Source organism: Vigna unguiculata, chromosome 1, assembly GCF_004118075.2.
Source record: "Vigna unguiculata cultivar IT97K-499-35 chromosome 1, ASM411807v1, whole genome shotgun sequence".
In the NCBI taxonomy this organism is placed as follows: domain Eukaryota; kingdom Viridiplantae; phylum Streptophyta; class Magnoliopsida; order Fabales; family Fabaceae; genus Vigna; species Vigna unguiculata.
Genome location: NC_040279.1, coordinates 4,346,523 through 4,367,110, shown reverse-complemented (window position 1 = coordinate 4,367,110; position 20,588 = coordinate 4,346,523). Strand labels below are relative to the sequence as shown.

At 31.9% G+C, this 20,588-nt stretch overlaps 2 protein-coding genes and 1 long non-coding RNA gene across 15 annotated transcripts; 2 read left to right on the top strand and 1 right to left on the bottom strand.

The window, feature by feature from the left end:
- Positions 1 to 368: 368 nt before the first annotated feature.
- LOC114193392 (protein APEM9-like) lies at positions 369 to 12,301 on the top strand. Of its 13 annotated transcripts, none has more exons than XM_028083249.1 (11): positions 369 to 599; positions 1,187 to 1,223; positions 3,575 to 3,678; positions 3,904 to 3,952; positions 4,031 to 4,131; positions 8,330 to 8,444; positions 8,522 to 8,665; positions 8,739 to 8,816; positions 9,252 to 9,534; positions 10,312 to 10,664; positions 11,938 to 12,301. In XM_028083249.1, the coding sequence occupies exons 6-11, from the start codon at positions 8,341 to 8,343 to the stop codon at positions 12,065 to 12,067; spliced, it is 1,092 nt and encodes a 363-aa protein (XP_027939050.1). In that variant the 5' UTR covers positions 369 to 599; positions 1,187 to 1,223; positions 3,575 to 3,678; positions 3,904 to 3,952; positions 4,031 to 4,131; positions 8,330 to 8,340; the 3' UTR covers positions 12,068 to 12,301. The 13 variants fall into 13 exon arrangements, with proteins under 13 accessions (XP_027939050.1, XP_027938999.1, XP_027939034.1 ...); XM_028083198.1 differs by having other exon boundaries at positions 3,861 to 3,952; XM_028083233.1 differs by having other exon boundaries at positions 3,575 to 3,802.
- LOC114182811 (pentatricopeptide repeat-containing protein At3g14330-like) lies at positions 5,305 to 6,638 on the bottom strand. The gene has a single exon (XM_028069708.1). It carries the CDS (start codon positions 6,636 to 6,638, stop codon positions 5,355 to 5,357), a length of 1,284 nt encoding a protein of 427 aa, XP_027925509.1. The 3' UTR covers positions 5,305 to 5,354.
- Positions 12,302 to 17,090: 4,789 nt separating the features above from the next.
- On the top strand, positions 17,091 to 18,899 carry LOC114178899. Its single transcript, XR_003603394.1, has 2 exons — positions 17,091 to 17,143; positions 18,522 to 18,899. It is a non-coding gene; the product is annotated as an uncharacterized LOC114178899 (long non-coding RNA).
- Positions 18,900 to 20,588: the final 1,689 nt, after the last annotated feature.

Sequence of the window (20,588 nt, the reverse complement as noted above, 5' to 3'; positions counted from 1 at the left end):
CTAAATCCACTCAAAAAAAATACAAAAATTCATTTATCAAAATTTACACAAATCCATATTCATACTCTGTCCCATATCCATTCCTTCAAGTAAACACGTCCATATCCATCCCTTCAAGTGAACACATCCTTAATGTTACCCTTAATGTTATGTTGTATAATAAAATAAACATATTCTATCAATCCAATAATAGTGATATGACCACACAATTTTTTTAATTGTTCTCTTAATAATTTTTAAAATAACGCTTAATTTAACTCCTGTCGACTACCGAAGATAAATATAAAATTTTGGAATAAAGAAAAACTGTAGATATATGAATAAAAAACACGTGCAGTGTAGTGTAGCAGCAGGAGGTGGGTGGTGTGTTTAATATTTTTGAAGTCTTTTCTCTACTCTGCCACTGCCAGACTTATTCCTTCATTCCTCTCACACTCTCTTCTCCTCCTCCACCACCCGCGTTTTGGGAAACCAGAAGAGAGCACCCTCGTTTCTCCTCCACCCACGTCGCTGGCAGGGGCAGCAGCGAGAGAACGCAGCGCCACCATCGGACTGCGATTGACGGACGATTCCAACCGCCACGACCACCACGAACACAGGTTTGTTTGTAATTTGCGTTCTGGTTCCCTTTTCTTTCGATTTGTAACCTAAATTTATGATTTTCGTAACCCTAAAATTGGTTTACTGTAATTGGAAGTTATGGTGTATGTGTGGTTGTTGTTGCTGCGATTTGCCCTTGTTTGGATTGGACCCATTCTGTGAATCATAATTGTTGTGCTGTTGTTGGTTAAATTTTCCCCCAATTTCAATTTCGTAGTTGCTGCCGTTTTGGTGTGGTGGTGATGTTCATTTCTTTTTTCTTGTTTTTCTAGTGTTACTATTTTTTATCTGACTGTGTGATAGGCTGATAGCTGTGGTTGTTTTCTTTGTTTGTCTGTTTATCTGTAATCATGTTGGAGATATGTGGAGAACATGTATTTCATCGTTGCACTGTGATCAAATAAATACTGCCACTGTTTCATATTATTCTATCATCCTTGAGACAAAATTATGTTCTTCATTAATGATTGAATTATATGATAGAAAGTACCAAGTTGCAAAGTTGTATGTGCCGTGTTTGCAAAGCTGGGTTTGAGTTGTTTGGCATTAACTTAAACTGAAATTTGCTTATGTATATTTGATGTAGAACAGTTCAAGCCGATTTTTGCCCATGGTTAACTGAGGTAAAGCCTAGATCTATCATTCTACTTTATTGTTTTCACGATTATCTTCCTTTGATTGCATCTTTTGTGTCTGCTACTTTGTTCTGTCTCCGATGCAAACTGTGTGCCGAATGATGGTGAGTTTATGCATAGATCTGTATTGTGATATTTCAAATGTCCTGGTGTACTTTGGATGCTGAAAAATGTTGTAGCAAGGTTGATGATTGAATTCCTGTGTTTAGAATATTTTGTTGCAGTTTAGTATGCAAAAAAGGAAGGATTGATTCTTGTGGTGCTTAAGTTTATTTGATTTGGGAAAACTAATCGTATTTCTAGATTCTTTCTCGGTGAAGGTGCAGCTTGAATTTCCTGGTGTTATTACCTTTTCTATAGTCATACATGGTAGTAGTAGTTACACAAAGTAAAATAGGTGTCAGGAATTGAATAGTGGATAGGGGATATTATATGATTACTATTTAAAACGTCATAAATATTGCTTGAGGATGGTTTAATTTATGTGTGGCATGTGTTTCTTAATAACTGTGATCATAATAATTTCAGAGCTAAGTGTACTTCAAGTTCTTCCATTATGTAGTAATAAAGAATCAGAAGAATCATGTATAAAGATAAAAAGAAAAGATTCACAAATATATCAGCTTTAGAATTTTGGAATGAAAATAGTTGGAGGTCGAACCAATCTCAGTGCTGAAGAAATATTCAAATTTGAGGTTTCCATTTCACAGATTTATTTTTAGTACCATTTCTCACTTTACATGTTGCCTCAGCTTCAAAGTATTGCAGCTGCTCTATCTGATATGTAGGCTACTCAGAATATTGTTTGTTGAAAAATAGTGATGAGCAGAAGAAGAATGACATGACTATTAATTTAAATTTCCTCCTTTCTCTCATATGACTAATTATATCATTGCTTCAAATATTTCTTAATTGTTTATTAAGTGTTCCATTAATATCACTACTTGTCCTCTCCATTTCTATAATCATCTTAAAAATTTCTATTGTATATTGTTGTGTGTGGTATATAAAAAATTATCATGTTTAAGTTAAATGAAAATTTAATTATTAATACTATTTTTATCATCTAAAAAAATAATTTTAAATGAAATATAAAATTTAATTATTTATAAAATTTGTGAAAATTAATTAATAAATAAATTTTTAAAAAATATTGTAAATTATTTTTGACAATTTTAAACTTGTAATAAATGTTAAATGTTAAATGATAATAAAATATAATATACTTTTGTAACAGTTTTTAATGGTTAGAATATGATAAAAGATTATAAGAATAGAGTAAAATTTTCTATCATGAATTATTTTCGACATAATTTTGACAATTATTTTCACGATTAAAAATTTTATTTTATGGTTTTTAATCTTTAAAATTAATAATTTTAACCATTATATTTATTATTATTTTTTTAATGGGACTCTTAAATCTAGTTTCTACGCCAATCCCTTTCCCACCATTCAATTCTCTTCCCACCTACATCACATTATTTTCACTCATTCAACGAATAAATTTGAGCAAAATAAATAAATAAACTATATTAAATCCTTTTGACTCTTTAATACTCTTTCAAAATGTTTTGGTCATAAAATAAAAAGTAATAAAATATTAATTATAATTAAAACATTTTTAAAATATTATTCTATGAAGTTAACATTTATTTTTGTGTAAGTATATTTTTAGTTGCTTATAAATAAAATGTAAAAAAAAGGTATAGGAGATTCCTTTTTAACACGCAAGAAACATCTCAGAGACGTGTGAAATGTGTTACTCTAAAAATAAAGAGAGCAAGTGTCATTCTAACATAGGATATAGGATATGATCCTAGGAATCCATGTTCTGTTATAATATAATATTATATGGAATATATGTATTTAATATTGGATGGTTATGGTACTTATACGAGTTTCTCAATTCCAAGTTGGAACCAATGTTTATTCTCACAGCATTTCTCAACTGCTTTATGTTCCTTGCAACTTCATCTTCTTCTCGTAACTTTGATGATGCAGAGAATGTTGACATGGAAATAGGTACAAGTTCACCAAAATACACTCAAAATTCAACTGCTGTTACCTATTTTGTAGTTAATTCATTCCTGTCACATGTTTAAGAATTGTAGAAAGTCTTTCTGTCCTTTCTCTTTTGTATCACTCAGCACTTCTTTTTTATTTGTACTGTAAATTTATAGAATGATGAATTTTTTTTGTTGAATTGTTCATTCTCTTAGTCTTTTTTTCAACTTATATATAACTCTTTCATCGTTTTATGATTCCAAGAAAAACACAGACTCCTCATTTCAATGATTCACCATCTTCGGAACACTTTCCTTTCGTCCTCTCTGCAGGTCTCGTTTGTGGCTGTCGCAACGCATCACCAAAACCGACGTCAGCGCCGATAGTCGCCAACACCTCCAGCTATCACCGTCAGTGTCGCTGTTAGAGATCGTGTGTGAGGCTTCTCTTCTTCCTCAATTTCAAACTTGCGTTTCAAATCGTATAAATGGGTCTAGCTTTAACCGTCAGAGTCTTCGGTGTTCTGGTTCTATTTCACGCCGCTTATTCAACTATCCACTGTATTCTACAACTGATTCTCACGATTGTTTTACTTTTTATTATGTGTTTGAGCGTTAGGGCTCGTGGATCTGAAATTGGATCTGATTTTTGTTCCCGACAGAGGTCTGTTGAAGATTACAGAGGAGGAGTTTTCAGGGCCTCCATATAACGTAATTTGATTAACGCTACAACTAGGGTTTAATTTCATGTAATGTATCTAATTTTTATTTTTGTTTGGAATAATGCAGGTGGTGATTGAGCTGTTTGTTGGACTGCTGCTTTGTTTCTGGGTTGCGCTCACTGTGCCCGGGAAGTTTAAATCCATTCACCCTCACTCCGAGGAGAACAGGTAACTAAAATTAATGCTAGGATGGATGTAGCTGTAACCAGATGAATGTGAACTGATGAAACTGATTGTAAAATAACATTTCTTATTTCTATGTTTTTGTTTGGATTAGATGTAGTGAATGGTCTTCTAGGAGAATTAAATTTTTAATTATTAGTTTTGGAAGATTGACTTCCTCCACCAATCGCCTCGTCAATTTGTCTATCAGAAACACCACAATCGTATCCGCCATTTCTCTGCACTCTGCAATTTGGATTGGAAATGGACCAAAGTACCAATCGTGGTGCACTGCACTGCACTGGTAGCTTCCTTGTTCTATATCTAAACACAGAGGTCATACAATCTAGAATAATATAATATGTTATACTTAATGTAATACTTTAATGAGTCGTGCTATGGATGAGAATTTTTTGAACGATGTGTATATCACATAATAATAATAATCACGAGACATCCATTACGTAGGAAGTACTGAAGGCATTATTTTAAGATTTTTTTTAAATAAAATTTTAATATCATAGTTTTTGTTACTGGGAAATTTAAATATTAGTTTTTAACTAATTTTTTTATTTTATTTTTGTCTCATTTTATTTACTATTTTTCATTTATTTCCATATTTATTCCACGAATATAACCATATATATGTCTAACCTATAGTTGTGAGATCAAGGTTTAACCATAGTTAGATTATCAACCTTAAACCGTCACCTTCACCAATTAAATGAAAAACTCTGTTTTAAAAATATTGGCTTACAGTTCTTCCCTATCCTTTTGATACTTCTTATGAAGATATTCTTTGGGTGAGAGCTGTCCTATACTTGCTTATTAGCATTACCAAGAATTTTAAGGTCTGTGTTGATTGTCATTCTTAGATGAAAGTTGTTTAAGAAGTGTAATGAGAGGGTTCTATGTTTGGTTTTTCGGTTCGAGTATTTTGAAAGAGTCTTTTCTAATACATACTAAGAAAACAAGTTGTTTACACCCGCTTTGATTGGTAGCTGTAATTCTGATATCCGGTTAAAGTTGAAGCTTCTGCAATCGTTGCTTGAGATAAAACTTTTCATTCCTTTTACATCAGTCTGCAAAATTTATTTCGTATTTTACTGTTAAACCGAAATTCTTGAGAATGTTCTATTTACACTTTGTAATGTAGTAACTTCTAAAAGAACAATGCTACCAAAAGCTCGAATTGGATAGTATTAAATAGTTATTCGTCTTGGTTTTGTTTACCAATAATCTTTACAAGAACAAGTGCCATTTTGAAAATGGTGGAACCGGTTTGTATCTCGTAATACAATTAGTCTCTTTGTCACTTTTGAAACAGCCTTCATCCAAGAATGACAATCAACACATACCCTAAGATTCTTGGTAATCCTAATTGGCATTCCTGCGCCAGTGTTAATGAGGGCAGCTACCGCAGCAAGACGCTCACTGTGCTCACAAACCCATGTTGCTTTCATATCTTCATTTACATCATGGAGAACAACACTCGTGTTAGGTATATATCCCAAGTCTTTAATAGCATTTGACAACTCGTTCCAAATTTTAATATACTCAGCAGAACGACGAAAATTAGTGCTCCCTCCAGCCACAAATGTATGAATCTTGTGTTTTATTTGTATCCAACTGCACCCGACATCTTTCTTGATTCTGGTCATTGCCATCATTTCCCTAACTCTCTTCACATCTTCCCACATTCCTGCATTTGCATATATATTTGAAAGCATCACATAATTTCCAGGATTGTTAGGTTCAATCTGAAATAGTCGCTTTGCAACTATTTCAGCTAGAGGAACATTTCCATGAAGTCGGCACGAGTTAAGCAATGACCCCCAAATGCTGCCACTTGGTCTCATTGGAATGTTCTCTGCCACATTTAATGCCTCCTCAAGTTTCCCTGACCTACCCAATATGTCCACCAGACAAGCATAATGCTCTAAAGATGGTTGCTCCCCATAATCCTCCATCGCATTAAACAGTCTTTGTCCCTGACTGGTGAGTCCTGAATGGCTACAACCCGAAAGCAAGACAACAAAAGTAATCCCATCTGGTTTGATGGAAGACCTTATCATTTCATCAAATAAAGCCCAGGCTTCATTTATTTGACCATTGATTGAGTATCCAGCCAGCATTGTATTCCATGATGTCAAATCCCTGTTGTGCATTCTGTCAAATCCATGAGTATCCTTCCCACTATGAAGTGCAGTAAGCTGAGCACACACGGGCAAAGCAGTTGTAAGGGTAACCCAACTGAACCCCATTCCTTCTCCCTGCATAACTCTAAAAGCACCAAGCGTCTCTGATGGTCTATCTTGTCCAGCTAAACCAGCAATTAAAGTGTTCCAAGACACCACGTTTCGTTGAGGCATTACCTCAAACACCTTTAAGACCTCATCTAAGCAACTAGTATCCACATAAAACCCCAAAAGCGCGTTGTTCACCACTTGATCTGCTTCTCCAATAAACATTACAACCTGGTTATGAACCGAAAACTCCAACACTAACTCCATACATAATCAACTTAAAATCAAAATCATACACAGATTCCACCAGCAGCTCGATTGCTAATTCGTAGCCAAACAACAATTTCAATATCACAATACAATCTCCATGGTTCATGAATATTTTCAATCCAACTCCAACCACTTCAATTTAACCCAGATTAATAAAACAGATAAAAAAGAGCAAGGGTTAGACACCTCAGTAGCGCTTGATAATTATCCATATTGATACTGATGGTGAATGAGTCATTGGTGTCTTTGTGTGAATCCTTTTTCTTCTTCTCCTTTCTACTTCTCCTTCTCACGCTTTCTCTTCCGCCTTTCTCCTTTTTCCCTCTTTTTACTTTTTCCACTGGTGTGCCTGTTTGTGGTGAGTGAGTGGGCCTAGGCTGTGTGGACCGAGTGTGAGTGTGTAGGGTGAATTAGTGTGAGTGGGTGGGTGAAAGTGTCTGTAAGTGTGGGTTAATTGTGTGTGCAGTAATACGTAAACGTATTCGAGGAACATCTATAATGTATTTTCAAAAATAAAAAATATATATAGTAAATAGAAAATTAATAGGACCCAACAGAAAAGGCACTACACTTCACCGAATAGGACCCAACAGTGAGAACGATTACGCACCCTCTGCCTCAGCCGTTCATCCCCAACGAGATTCACTCAACACCAGTGTCTACATCCGAAGCTCTATAGCTGCAGCCGAAGGTATCTATGCCTCTATCCCTTCTCTTTCGTTCACGAAAAAACTAAGCTATAAACAGCCATTGGCCACTGGTTGCTCCTCTTTGTCTCTGTTTTATTTATTTCTGGCTATGGTCTGAATATTAATTGGATTATTTTTGGGTCAACAGTTGTTAAAGCCAAATTGATGAGGCTATTGAGTAGCTATGAGTTGGCATTCGAGTTGCTATCATTGGCAATATGTGGAATCTATGTGTGCACTTTACGTTTTTGGGTTTAATTCGATTTTGTTGGTGTTTTTTTGATTCGTGACTGGGTTGATATTTTCTCATTGTTTCGGGTGGGAATCATTGGGTTATAATGTATCTAAATTTGTATTTGGATTGAGGGGCTAGAGTCTGCACTGTGTGGGTTACATGAGTGAGGGAGGAAATGGCCATGAAAAAAGAGAATGAATCGCATTGGTATAGATTTAATTCCATAATTGATTTGTTTGGAACAAGAAATGTCATCATCTGGCTAGGACAACCTGATATATAACATTGCACAGAATAGAATAGCAAAGACAACTATATCAATAAAAAAAAATGTTGGGTTTATTTTATTTGAGTTGCTGGTTGCTATTCCACCCTTCAGAGCAGAGCATCTTCAGGTTTATATCTTCTTCTTTGTATGATGAATTTTTTAGATGGTTTTTTTTAAGTTTCTTTTTCATGTCAGTTTTGCCTCTATATGATTGAGTTCTCTCTTATTGATCGGTGTAAAAAAAATTCTTGTAGTGGCCCAATAAAAAAACACGTTTTAAAAGTTTTAAAACTTGAAACACCGTCTTAGTGGCGTTGCTGGCAGAGGAGAGAGAGAGAGAGAGAGAGAGAGAGAGAATAATGGAAGAAACAAAGAGAAAGGGAGAAGACTATGCAACATGAAACCATTAATTATTATGTAATAGATAATACATAGATGAATAGTTGAAGAAAGGGGTGTTCTTGATTTTCCCCTTTTTGTGTTTTTGATTGGTGAGGTGAGGAGACTATGCAAATTAGGACCGAGTCGATACAAATCAAGACGACGGAGTTGGAGTCAGAATCAGACTCTGAAGCTGCTGCTATATGGAATGAAATTGAGGCTTTAGAGAGGTAATGGAATAAGTGAATCAATTGTAGAACTACCCAAAACCAGAATCTGTGTGATGATGTGTTTTTTTCCGATGCAGCTTCCTTGTTTGTTCTATGTACCAAGAAGCCGCATCAGCTGCATCCTCTATTTTGGAACGCTTGCGTCATGCCTCCCTTGCAACTCCAGATATGCTAGAATCCACTGCCATGGTGCTGCTCCAGGCACTTATCCACCTCCCCAGGTTTTTCTTACATTCTCATCTCTATCTTCTCCACAGTTCATTCTAAAATTGAATCATCGGTGCTTTGCTGCAGGAATCAACACATTCTCGATCAACTTAGACTGCATTTCATTTCAGTCAAAGCTATTCCTCCCCGTGTTCTTCTTACTGGGTAGGTATGCTTGTTTTCTTTAACATCTTCTGGTTAATAACAATTTCACGTGCCTTACCAGTTGGTTTCAGCTCAACTCATGTTCAGCGTCAATCAATTTGATACTCACCTTGTCCATTTAGGCATTGCAAAGTTTAATACTCCCTATCACTGTGGATTGAACAGGTTTCCAAACACACCCTATGTCATGTATGATTGCCATTTTTTATTTTTATTCTTGATGTGAACATTTCATCCCTAACACCTGAATATCCAAGATAGCTTCTTCGTTCCGGATCATGATTCTGCAGCACCCTTGTCCTTTCTATATAGTGTTTGACAATAGGGTTGTACTGTTTTTATTTTTTCCATATAGATATGTCTACAAACAAGGTATTAGTGAAAGACCATGTGTAAGGAGAGTGATACTACCTCTTTTTATTATTTTTGGTTCAGAGCTTGTTTTCAAATTGCACAAGATTCTGGGCTTGGTGTTCAAGAATTTGTGGAGGATTTCCTCAATGGATGGAGTCTTGAAGATGCAAGATATTGTGCAGTCATTAAAGAGACAAATGTAGAAGATGGAAGTATTAAAGAAAGACACATAATTCTTGAAATTAATGAATATGTGGAAGTTGTCGAGCTCTATTCTGTCACACTTCTTGCAACAGTTCGAAAAGATGTAGATCTTGCAATCTCCTGGGTTGAGAATTCTTCATTGCCTGAGGAAAATCGACAGGTATGAATGTTCTCCACAAATCAAGTTTTCATATTAGTGGTTTTGTAATCAGGCATTTGAATTAGAAATTAGAAATGAGAAACAAAGTTATGGTGTAATTTTTATTAATTGAAATAAAGCAGTTCACTGCATTCTCTTTTGTCTTTATTGGTGGAAGGAATTAGATGTATCCTTTTATCAGTACGTTAAATTTATTAGTCTGAGCTGACATTTGAAAAAATTACTTGGCGAGCTTTTTTTTTTATAAATATTGTTGTTTAGTTTGCTGTCTGCAGTGGTTATTTCATTGTTAAACTTTATCTCTAGCTGAATAACTACTCTAAATATTACAACCATTCTCTTAATGCAATAGCTTATATGTTAGTAGTCCTCTTTATTGATTTAAGCATCACACTCATACAAATCAGAGGTAAATACAAGTATGCCATCTAAAGCAGCCCTCTCATTTTCACACTGGAAAAGTCCATTTAAAAGAATTATTTCAAAAACTCCTCCCAAATCAATAGAGGGCTTATTTATAGCCTATACAATAACTGATTTAACTTAGTTTCCCACACTAAAATTATAACTTGACCTTTTTTCTCCTTCTATATTAAACCTGCAGAGTTTATAATACTCCCTAAATTTATTCCTGACATAATCACTCTATTTGGTCCTTTATTGTAAATTAAAAGTAATAAACTTTTCTCGTCTTTTTGTAAGTATTGGCTTGTTTGCTCTTAGGCAGTGTGCTTCCCTCAGATTTGCTAACTATTTCTATGACATTATATTTTTTAGGGACTTCTGAGAAGGTTACGTTCCATGCATTCTCCTGAAAGTACTATTCTGTCACAACCTTTTCCTCAGTCACCTACAAATAGAAATGAAGATTTTTCTTTGAAAGAACGAAATATGTCCGAAGGATTACCTCAATCCTTCAAAACCAAACATCTCAACAATGAAAAGGATAGGTCCAAGAATGCTCTTATAAAATTGTCTAAACAAATAGAAACATGTTTCTGTTGCTTCCGTGGTATCCATTTGAAGATTGGCTCTACTAAGTTTGTCATAACTAGTGGGAAGATCATGCTTGGTTGTTTACTAGTGTTCATCTACTATGTTTTCAGAAAGAAGCAAGCCACCATAAAAAGGTACTCAATTAAATTTTTAGCTTCGTGGTAGAATGTATCTCTAATATCTGTTTTCTGCATCCTCTCATCTTAGAGGATACAATCACCATTTCATATCAAAATCATCTTTAGTTTTATATTAATCATATTTGTTCTTACCTGTTTAGTTGCTATAATTCATCTTGGGCAAAATATCACCTCTTTAGGACCTTTATTATTCTGATTTGTATAGTTGTATTTCTTTGTTTCTTTGTTTAATTTATTACCTCAAGCAATTTAATAGATTCCTGATTCAAAAGAGAGCTACATCCTGTCTTCCCTTTATGGGGCCCTAGCTCCAAACATCAAATCAAATCTTCCCTTTATGGTCATTTGAGAGTAACCAAGAAATAGATAGAATATGTTGAAGGGTTTAGATTTTAGCTTTGCTGCGGAGATAGGAGAGAATCATGCTACCTTTGAAAAGTTCCTAAGAAAAACCAGATGATGGTCCCTAATAGAATTCCCATAACTTTTCTGCCCCTAAGAACTTTTTAGAATTTAGGACAAGAGAATAAGAATTAATAACAAATTTCCGTGATGATAAAAAGCTTAGAATCACATAGTAATAGATGACAACTTCCTTAATGGATGACAGATTCCTAAATATGTTTCTTCTCATTCCTCCCAGTGTTCCAAACCTGTCAACTACTCTCATATTATAATGTTAAAACTTGAAAAGGAGTGTTTTAGACCATACCTAGAACTGATGGACAGCAAGATTTTGAACAGGCAGCTTGAGTTATGTTTTTTGACTTGAAAAACTTGTGATTCCTAGTATTATTAGTTACAGAATTTGTAGGATATTTCGTAACCTTCTCTCAAGAACCATGTTGTTCCAAATGGATTGACCTATATTTAATATCAGCTTTTAATTAAAAGCCCCCCACCCTGTGGTGTGAGCTTTTCAGTCTCTTGTAATTTCTCTTTTAACCGTCTAAGGCTGAGATTTTCCAATATATTGTATCTACGTTCTTATGGAATCTGTTATAATGATGAGTAAAATCCATTTCTCTTTCTGCTGTGCCATGGTGAAGAATTTCCATTTTATTTATTCTGGGGTTGGGGCACCCTTGGTTAACATGCAAGTGTATTATACTGAATACTAAATTAATAATCTGCATTGTTTACTGTAACCAAACTCATTGAATGGATTTATAAAGGTTATAGCAAGTTCTGCAATATATATTTGCTCGCTCTTTGTGCTTCATAGGGATTACATGGTTCTGAATGACTGAGACTAATCGTGATTTAGGATTTTAAGAAGACAAGCTATCTCCGTAAAAAGGGCTTTGGTAGATTTGTGGCAGCTTGCGTTTTCGTACCAAGTAAATCCTCTGGCAGCTGTTCAACCGCCATCTGCTGCAACACGTCAAGGTCAGTGAGGCCATGATGGAATTCAGTTCCTATGTATGACATATAAAATATGAGTTTATATTTTTGTTAGAAAATTAAGGTAAATTATATTTAATTTGAATTAAAAAATAATTTATTATACATTTTTAGCTAATTATAAAGTGATGAATTTTAGATTTAATTGAATTGTAAAAAAAGATTTGACATAATGTCCAATATTTAATTTGAATATTTTAATTTAAATGGAAAGACACTTTATATCATCTCCTATCCCAAGTAGTACTTAGAGTGCAAGATAAGAAACAGGCAAAGTACAAGATTTTATTAGTGTAGCCTATGAATAAGGAAAAATCCAACAGAAACTTCATTATTTTGTGTTCTTCATTTCAAAATTCAGTGTCGTCATGACTTTTGGAAACAAAGAAGCTCGCCAACATAGCACACAAATAGGTTTCAGTTTTCACTTTTTTGGGAACTTTCATTTATTTTCAGACCACACTGTAACCCTACACACCAACTTCATCTTCATCTATTTCCATAATTTCTTCTCATTTTTTTTATTTTTTTTTACTCTTAACTACAAGGTTCTTATATTATTTCTCCTCAAACTGTATACTTTTACTATTTTTATTAAAAGCATTGCAAATAATAGTTCACACTTTAGTTTCTATATATTAATGTTGTTTGAAAGTATGAAGTTTATTAGATTATTTTATCCTTACTTCATACGAAAATGACAAGGAGTTCTGATTATTTTTGTCCGTGACATTAAGTTGTACAAAACTAGTACTACTTGTCATCTCTATCGCAATGAAGCCAAGTGCGGAATATACAGAACAGTGACAAAATTTTAACCATTTTTTTAATGTCTTCTCGTCAAATCTCTAAAATTAAACGATGATGAGTAGATATTGTTTTAATATTAAAGAACTTTTAAGCGCCATGGTTTAATTAAGAACCTTAAATTATATATTTATATATTTAATTATGTTCATTAATACAATAAATATTAATATATGATTTAGTATAATTGTAACTAAAAAAAATTATTTACAAAATAAATTATATATTATCATATATTGGATATCCCTATATTTTCTTATATCACATCCCAAACAATAAATAAAAAATTTCTCATTTGTAGTTATTCTTTGATACTTATCAAAAGACTTTTGTAATTGAACAAAACAATTAGATGATTAGTATCATGTTTCATAAAATGTAAAGAAGTTAAATCTATTATTTTTAAAATAAATCTTTCCTTTTATTTTTAATCGATATATGTATTTTTTTTTAAGTTTAAGATTAAAAAATAATTTATTACAATCAAATCAAAAATCCAAAAACGCAATTACTAAAAAAGAAACTATATTAATTGAGTAACAATTAAAAATTGGTTATGGAAAGTTTTTCTTTCTTTTATATCGATAAAAAATTGAAAATACACATGCTCATGAGATTAAAAAAATAATGTTAACTATTAAACTAATATTTCACTCTCAAGTGAGATAGAGACAAAAGAGAGTTTTTTTTTTCTTTAAGAATAAAAGAAAAGAGATGAAAGATACAAGTACAAATAATGAGTTTGTGTTTAACTTATTTACTTCTTTGTAAACAAAAAGAAAAATATGTGAGAGTGAATGATGAGTACAAGATGTGATAAACTTAAAATATAATAAAAAAGAAAATAACAAATATCTTAATAAATATTTTTATTCTTAATTTATTATTTATTAACAATTAAATGTTGTGTTATAAAAAATAAATATTATCTAGTTTAATTTCCACCAATTATAATGTATAAACTACATTATAATTTAAAAATTTTAAAAACTTACAACATTTTTAATTCTAGTATCATTGTCCAAAATATGCATCGTACGATTATTATTATTATTATTATTTTGTAAATTTATCTATCATATACCTGTGGACAAGGTCATCATTATCCATGTTTACCTTTCATGTTGTGATGCATGTATTATGACAGGTTCTGTATTTGATGTATCAAAATCCTCCTTCGTAAAAAGAATATCCGTATATTTTTATCGGAGTCCAGCTTTTATTTAATGTATGGGCCTGGTCCTGGGCCCTCTGTAAGCTTTGAGCTCCACTACTCTTAAACTTATAACCTTTTGTTTTTTTAATATAGTAAATAATAAATAAATGAGACTCAGGTTAATATTAATTGAGATACTATTTGTTATAATTTGTCTCAAACCGAAAATTTTCAATCTTGATTTATCTGAATTCTTTTCTGGCGATTATTTTTTATTTTGCTTCATTGGGTTTATAATTCACCGTTTACTCATTAGTGGCTTCTTCATCAGTTTAGAAATTGTGAAAAGTTATCATTTGGTATCCAACTTTTTTTTTCTTGCTTATATTATATTTAACTAAAAAAATAAATATAAATAAAATTTTAAAATAAAATAATATATTTATGGTTGTTAAATGAAAATATAAGAAAATGATACCATGTTGAAAAAATTATTTATCGATGTAAGAAAAATTTACCTCGTTTGGAGTTGTTATTATGTTGCCCCACGTACACAGATGTGTTTCCCTTTTTCGATCAAGACTCTTATTTTAATTAATTTTTCACAAAAATAATATGTTAATTACAACTTGTTAGTGGCGGCTAAACAGGAAAAAATGCAGAAGAAGAAGACTTGGCATATGATGAGTTGTATTTTCAGAGCAAAAGCATTTGGTTTTTCTGTAATTCTATTTGACAGCTTTCACAATCCATACTTAGAATGTTAACATCAACAAAGGACCACATCCTAACTTTCAGTTTCCTTAATAAATTATCATCTTAACTACAAAACGACAACTTATATTACAATTACGTATCATTAATCTTATGACACACCCTTTCTTTTAGTTTCAGATGATTAAATAGCTTAACAAGACAACACAACAGAAAACATCGGTTTCATCAGTTTTTGTTTTTCATAAACCTGCGTCAAAGGGCACGCCACTCCCAGGAATCCAGGAGCCACCGGCCAAGAATTCTCCGACGGTGAATATCACAGCCTCGGCGCTGGAGATGACACGAAAGCCTCCCCATTTCACCCTTCCTCCGGTGCCAGCACCTGCTCCTGTGTTCGCATGTTCACCGTAATATAGAATTCCCAGTGCAAAGTTTGCATTCCACTCAGACCAATCTGTAGAAATACTCCACTTTCTACTTCTAACTCATCTTATTTTTATTTTCTAGATAATAATATAGGAGAATGCTGTTAAGATTAGAAGCATTTTGGTTTCATAAATATTTATTTTTAATTATTTTAATTACAAAAAAAATTAAAATAATTTTATTTTAAAATAACTTTTATTTAAATATTAAAAAATATTTTAAAATCTTCAAATTGATTTTTAAAATTAAACAGGTATAAAATGTGTAAGTTGTCAACAAAATATTAATTATACCCATTAAATAGGATAAAATTTATTTTTAGGGTAAGTTTATTTTTTCTTTTCTTTTAATTATTTCTTTCTCTTTTCTTTTTAATCATATCACTTATTTATATCTACATTTTCTTTTTCTTTCTGTCCTCATATACCACCAAAGGGCAAGCAGGCTTCTGTAGCTAGTTATTATCCTTTTCAACATCCCCATCTTGCTAAGAAGAGTATTAACGTATGAATACTTATATATAGTTTATTAATTCTTGTTATTTTTCTCCCTTTTATTCTATTATATCGTATCGTATCATACCTAAATTATTTTTATATATATCTTCTCTTACTTTTCAGTATACACATAAAATCATTTTATAACTACAATTCTTAATTACAAATAATTATAGTACCTTCCTTTCACTTAAAACTTATTGCCACACACTTTAACTATTAGAAAATCATCTCTAACTAATTGTTAAGTGGAAGCAATCTGTCAAAACATAATTTTACTTTTAGAAAGATTATAATTTGACAAAAAAAAATTTGACAAACTTAGTGTCCATTAGTTTTTTCCTTTTAACAATTGTACTTGCATGATGAAGAAAGATGATTGAGTCCCACTTTAACCCTAGTCTTTCTCTCTCTTCGTACGGTCTATCAAAGAAAAATATGAAAGTTTCTAACTTCACTGTCTAATCTAAGATGTGCAAATGAAAATAATATATTTTACTTGATTGGAGTAACCATCTTAAATGAGATAAGGAAATCGTTCCAACCAATTATAATCTTCATTTTTTACTTGAGATAAAACCCTTTTGTATTATAGAAAATTGATGCAGTTATAGAGTATGAAGAAAAAAATGGTGAACCTGCGGGGTTAATCAAGCCATCAAGGGCACTCACTGTAGCATTTAGTAGCTACAGCAACATTTAACTAGCTACATTTATTAAAAATGTTACTATTAGCATAATACAATTACATTTTCTTAAAATTGTTACTATAAAAAATATTAATATTAATATTGTAACACTTTAAAAATGTCACTATAGATAGTTACACTTTTTTCTATTTTTTACTAACATTTGTGTAATCACATTTACTAAGAATGTTACTATATACATCCTAATATTGCAACATATTTTAAAAATGTTACTGTAAATAAATAAATAAATATACGGTATAATATCAGTATTATCAGAAATTAATTAAATATAAAATAATAATAACACATGTTAAGAAGTAATTAAAAATTATTTTCTAGTCATTTTTAATTTATTTTAGGAACTAAATTTTAATCGATAAAAATAATTAAAAATAGAAACTAATTTTTAGTTTTTAATTATTGTAATATTAAAAAATTGATTTTTTTATCTTTATTTTAGATGTTAATTTTTCGGTAATTAAAATTCATAAAACCATTTATTTTTTCTTAAGATTGTTGATTCATAGGAATGTTAAAATGGGTCGGGTCCGAAACTGACCCGCCAACCCGACCAAAAAACATGGGCCGGACCAAAAAGTTTGACCCACAACCCGTGACAACTCGACCCTCAAATCCGTTGACCCATCGGACGAGCCTGCGAACCAAAACGGCCAGATCCGCGGGCCGTATAAGTTAATGAATAAAAAAAAACACGTGCAGTGTAGTATGTATGAAGTCTTCTATTCGAACCTCAATATCATTATACATAAAAAGGTACTATTTGTTGGTTTATGGGATTATTGGTTATCAACGGCTATCCTCTGAATGTACATGAGCTGAACATTGATTTGAACTGTTGCCAATCAAATTATTCTGTTTCACTTTCATATTTATCAATGTTTCTTCTTGCAAACCCAATTTATTTAAATTAGTCTAACGTGGCGTTATGATGGATTTGGTTATGATGTCAGGATATAAGTATATAATTGATTCATGTTAATTGAACTGATCTATTTCGTTTTAAAAAGTAATGCATTATTGTTGTTAGTAGGATATTAGGTGATTCTAGAGATCTCTTTATTATTACTATTAGAGGGTTAGAGTACTCTATACATAGAGAGATGAATAACTGTTTAAAAAAAAAAATTCTTTGAAATTAATCTTTTCAAGTTGGTATCACAGCTCCTCAACTTGTGAGTCCTGTTTTCCATTTCTTTTTTATTGTCTTCGTTATTGTACCTTTCAAGGTTGTTTAAAGTGCACTCATTTCCTTTAATTGTTGGGGTTGCTTGAAGTACACTCTTCTATCACTACTATTGTTTTTGTTTTATTTAGGAGGGGTTAAAGAATTCCTATTATTTATTTTAGCATGACAATTCCACTAAGTAATGCTCATCTTCCAACTATAGACTCTGAAAATCTTGCCAAATCTGAAATTGAACGTCTAAAATTTATCGTGGAGTTTATCAACAAGTCACCTTTTGGTACTTGTTCTCTAACCATGATTGTTAAGAACTTCAATTCCTCTTTTAATGTTTCTAAAACTGTATGTAGGGACTCTTGGATTCTAGACTATGGTACACAAATCATATGATCCTTCATTTATTTCTTTTAACATCATATGTTTATCTTTATGGTAACAACATTATTATTGCTAATGAGACTCTTATCCCAATAAATAGATGTGGTAATTTTCTCTTTTGCCATCCTTCATCCTTAAAATGTTGTGTTTCAAAACTTTATAATAATCTTATTTTTGTTCACACATACCCATGACCTAAATTATTATGTATTCTTCGTTCTCACTCGTGTTTTTCAGGACCTTGGTATGTGGAGGATGATTGGAATTGTTAAGGAATAAGGAGGGTTGTATTGCTTTTAACAACTTGGGAATTAAGGATAGTATTAGTACACAAAGGGGCATTTCTTATCTCTTTGCATTACTTTTAAGTCTTTTCAAATTTGGCTTTTCCTAGGACATCTATTATTTTTTGTTCTAAAGTTTATGTTCACTTCCCTTCCTTATTTTTCAAAAAGTTTAATTCCTTTAAATATGATGTATGTCAATGTGCAAAGCACTTTCGGGTCACATATCCTCCTTAATATTATCGAAAATCTATTATGTTGGTGTTATGGCGGAAATCAATGGCAGGTTTACAACATGTCATCTCAATGTAATAATGGTGATGTGGGTTTGTCATGGATGTGGTTTTGTATCATGGAATGCTGGTATGAAATGGAGATGATGGAGAAGACATAGAGGCACACAACTCCCATCTGAAAACAAAGGAGGCAGATGTGTAGCAATGCATAAGTGAAACCCTAATGTTCTCTTTGTTCTTAGTCTTATGTTGGTTTATCAGGGCAACTAATCATTTTGTTAAAAGTTGGGCCATACTCGGCCCAATACAAAAATATAAGTTAACCTAATACTCTAATACTTTAATACCATAGGATTAGAGTTCTCTATATAGGATTAAAAACAAATGTTCTTTCTTTCAAATTAATCTTTTCTAGTATTTTTCTTCAATTTAAGATAAGTTGCATGTATTTTTCTTTTAGTCTCTTTAAATATTTAAATCTAGGCTCTTATTCTTCATTTAATTGTCAATTACTACTTGTTTGATCCTACGTTTCTACAAGGACTAAGTTTACTATTGTTTGTTGTTACTCAAATTAAAAATCTAGGAAGTTGGACATAAATTAAGGTACTTAAATGGTTTGAAGTAAAGTATAAAAGAAATAACTTATTGTTGATTTATTAAGACAAAGAATCATGATTGTCTAAAAGGAATAAATATTATAATCAAGCAAGGGAATGGTAAGGAAGCCACATAAAGGAAATCATTGCATGGAAGTAGGTCTTCCCATATAAGACAAGCTGGTCTTTGACAACATAGTAAATTGCAAATTTGTAGGTTAGGTCTATAAATAGGAGTTTCATGTAAGTTGTAGGTGTGAAAAAACAAAAAACAAATAAGTATAGACAAAATATAGGTAATTTAGTAACATTAAACTGGGAAACACTAATGAAAAATTTGTATCCATGTCTGTATTCATCAAACTAAGCATATGTAAAATAATAAGATACACAAAAATATAGAAGACAGACATCAACAGAAACCATGGGATTTAGTTTAGTAAACTCTTCCACTAATAATAATTAATGTATATACAACAAATTCTTTTGAAACTTCCAAGGATCAATAAAAAAATGTATTCTTTTCATCATTGGGTACTCAACCAAACAACAGAGGGAGTCCTAATATTTGAGTGGTGGAATAAAATCTTTTTTCCAAGCCAACTTTTCTGTACAAGTTTGCATAAGATACATGGGTTGTTTTCTTCTTCTTCATTTTCTAATGACTTCTTTTCTTTTCTCAGTAGAAACACTCATAGCTTTTTGTCTCTATCTCCCACTCTATTTTTTTTTTCTTCATAGAAACCTGATGCAAAGGGCTACATTGTTTTTAAATTGCATAATGGGCTAAAAGCCTATAAATACAAATACCTCATCTCCTTTTTCTTAATTAAATCAATGAGAGCCCAATAAATTGGTGACCCACCTAACAAATCTCCTTTTCACCAATTAATTGGAGCCATAGTCAACTAAATCGGATTTCTTCTTACGATTAGCAAATTTTCCTACATGTATGATCTTTGTTATCATATCTAACCCATTCTTGTTAGTGTAGATTTTTTTTCTTCTAATGATAATTGCTTCATCTCTAATGCATCTTGTATATAATATCAAACTTCAATATACTTTGACCTTGAATTAAAAATTGAGTTTTGTTTAAATGGATTTCACTTCGACTATCACAATGTAAAATTTATTTTTCTTATGATTATCCAAATTATTGTAAGAATTTTTGCATCCATAAGAGCAAACTCCTTAGAAGCTTTTGTAACAACAATATATTTTGCCTTTGTATAAGATAAAACAACACATTTTTGTAGTTTGGATTGCAATGATATTGCTACCTTGCAAAAGTTTTCATATAGCCAAAAGTAGACTTCATAGAATGCACACCACCGACCATGTCTACATCTATGTAACCCTTTCAATACAAGCTAAACACTTCCAAAGCATAAACAAACTTTATAAGTACATTTTAGATACCTAAATATCCACTTCATAGTTTGCCAATGCTCTTTCCCACAATTAGTAAGGAAACTGTTAGCACAAATGATTTGATGTTTGAAGATATATGAAGAC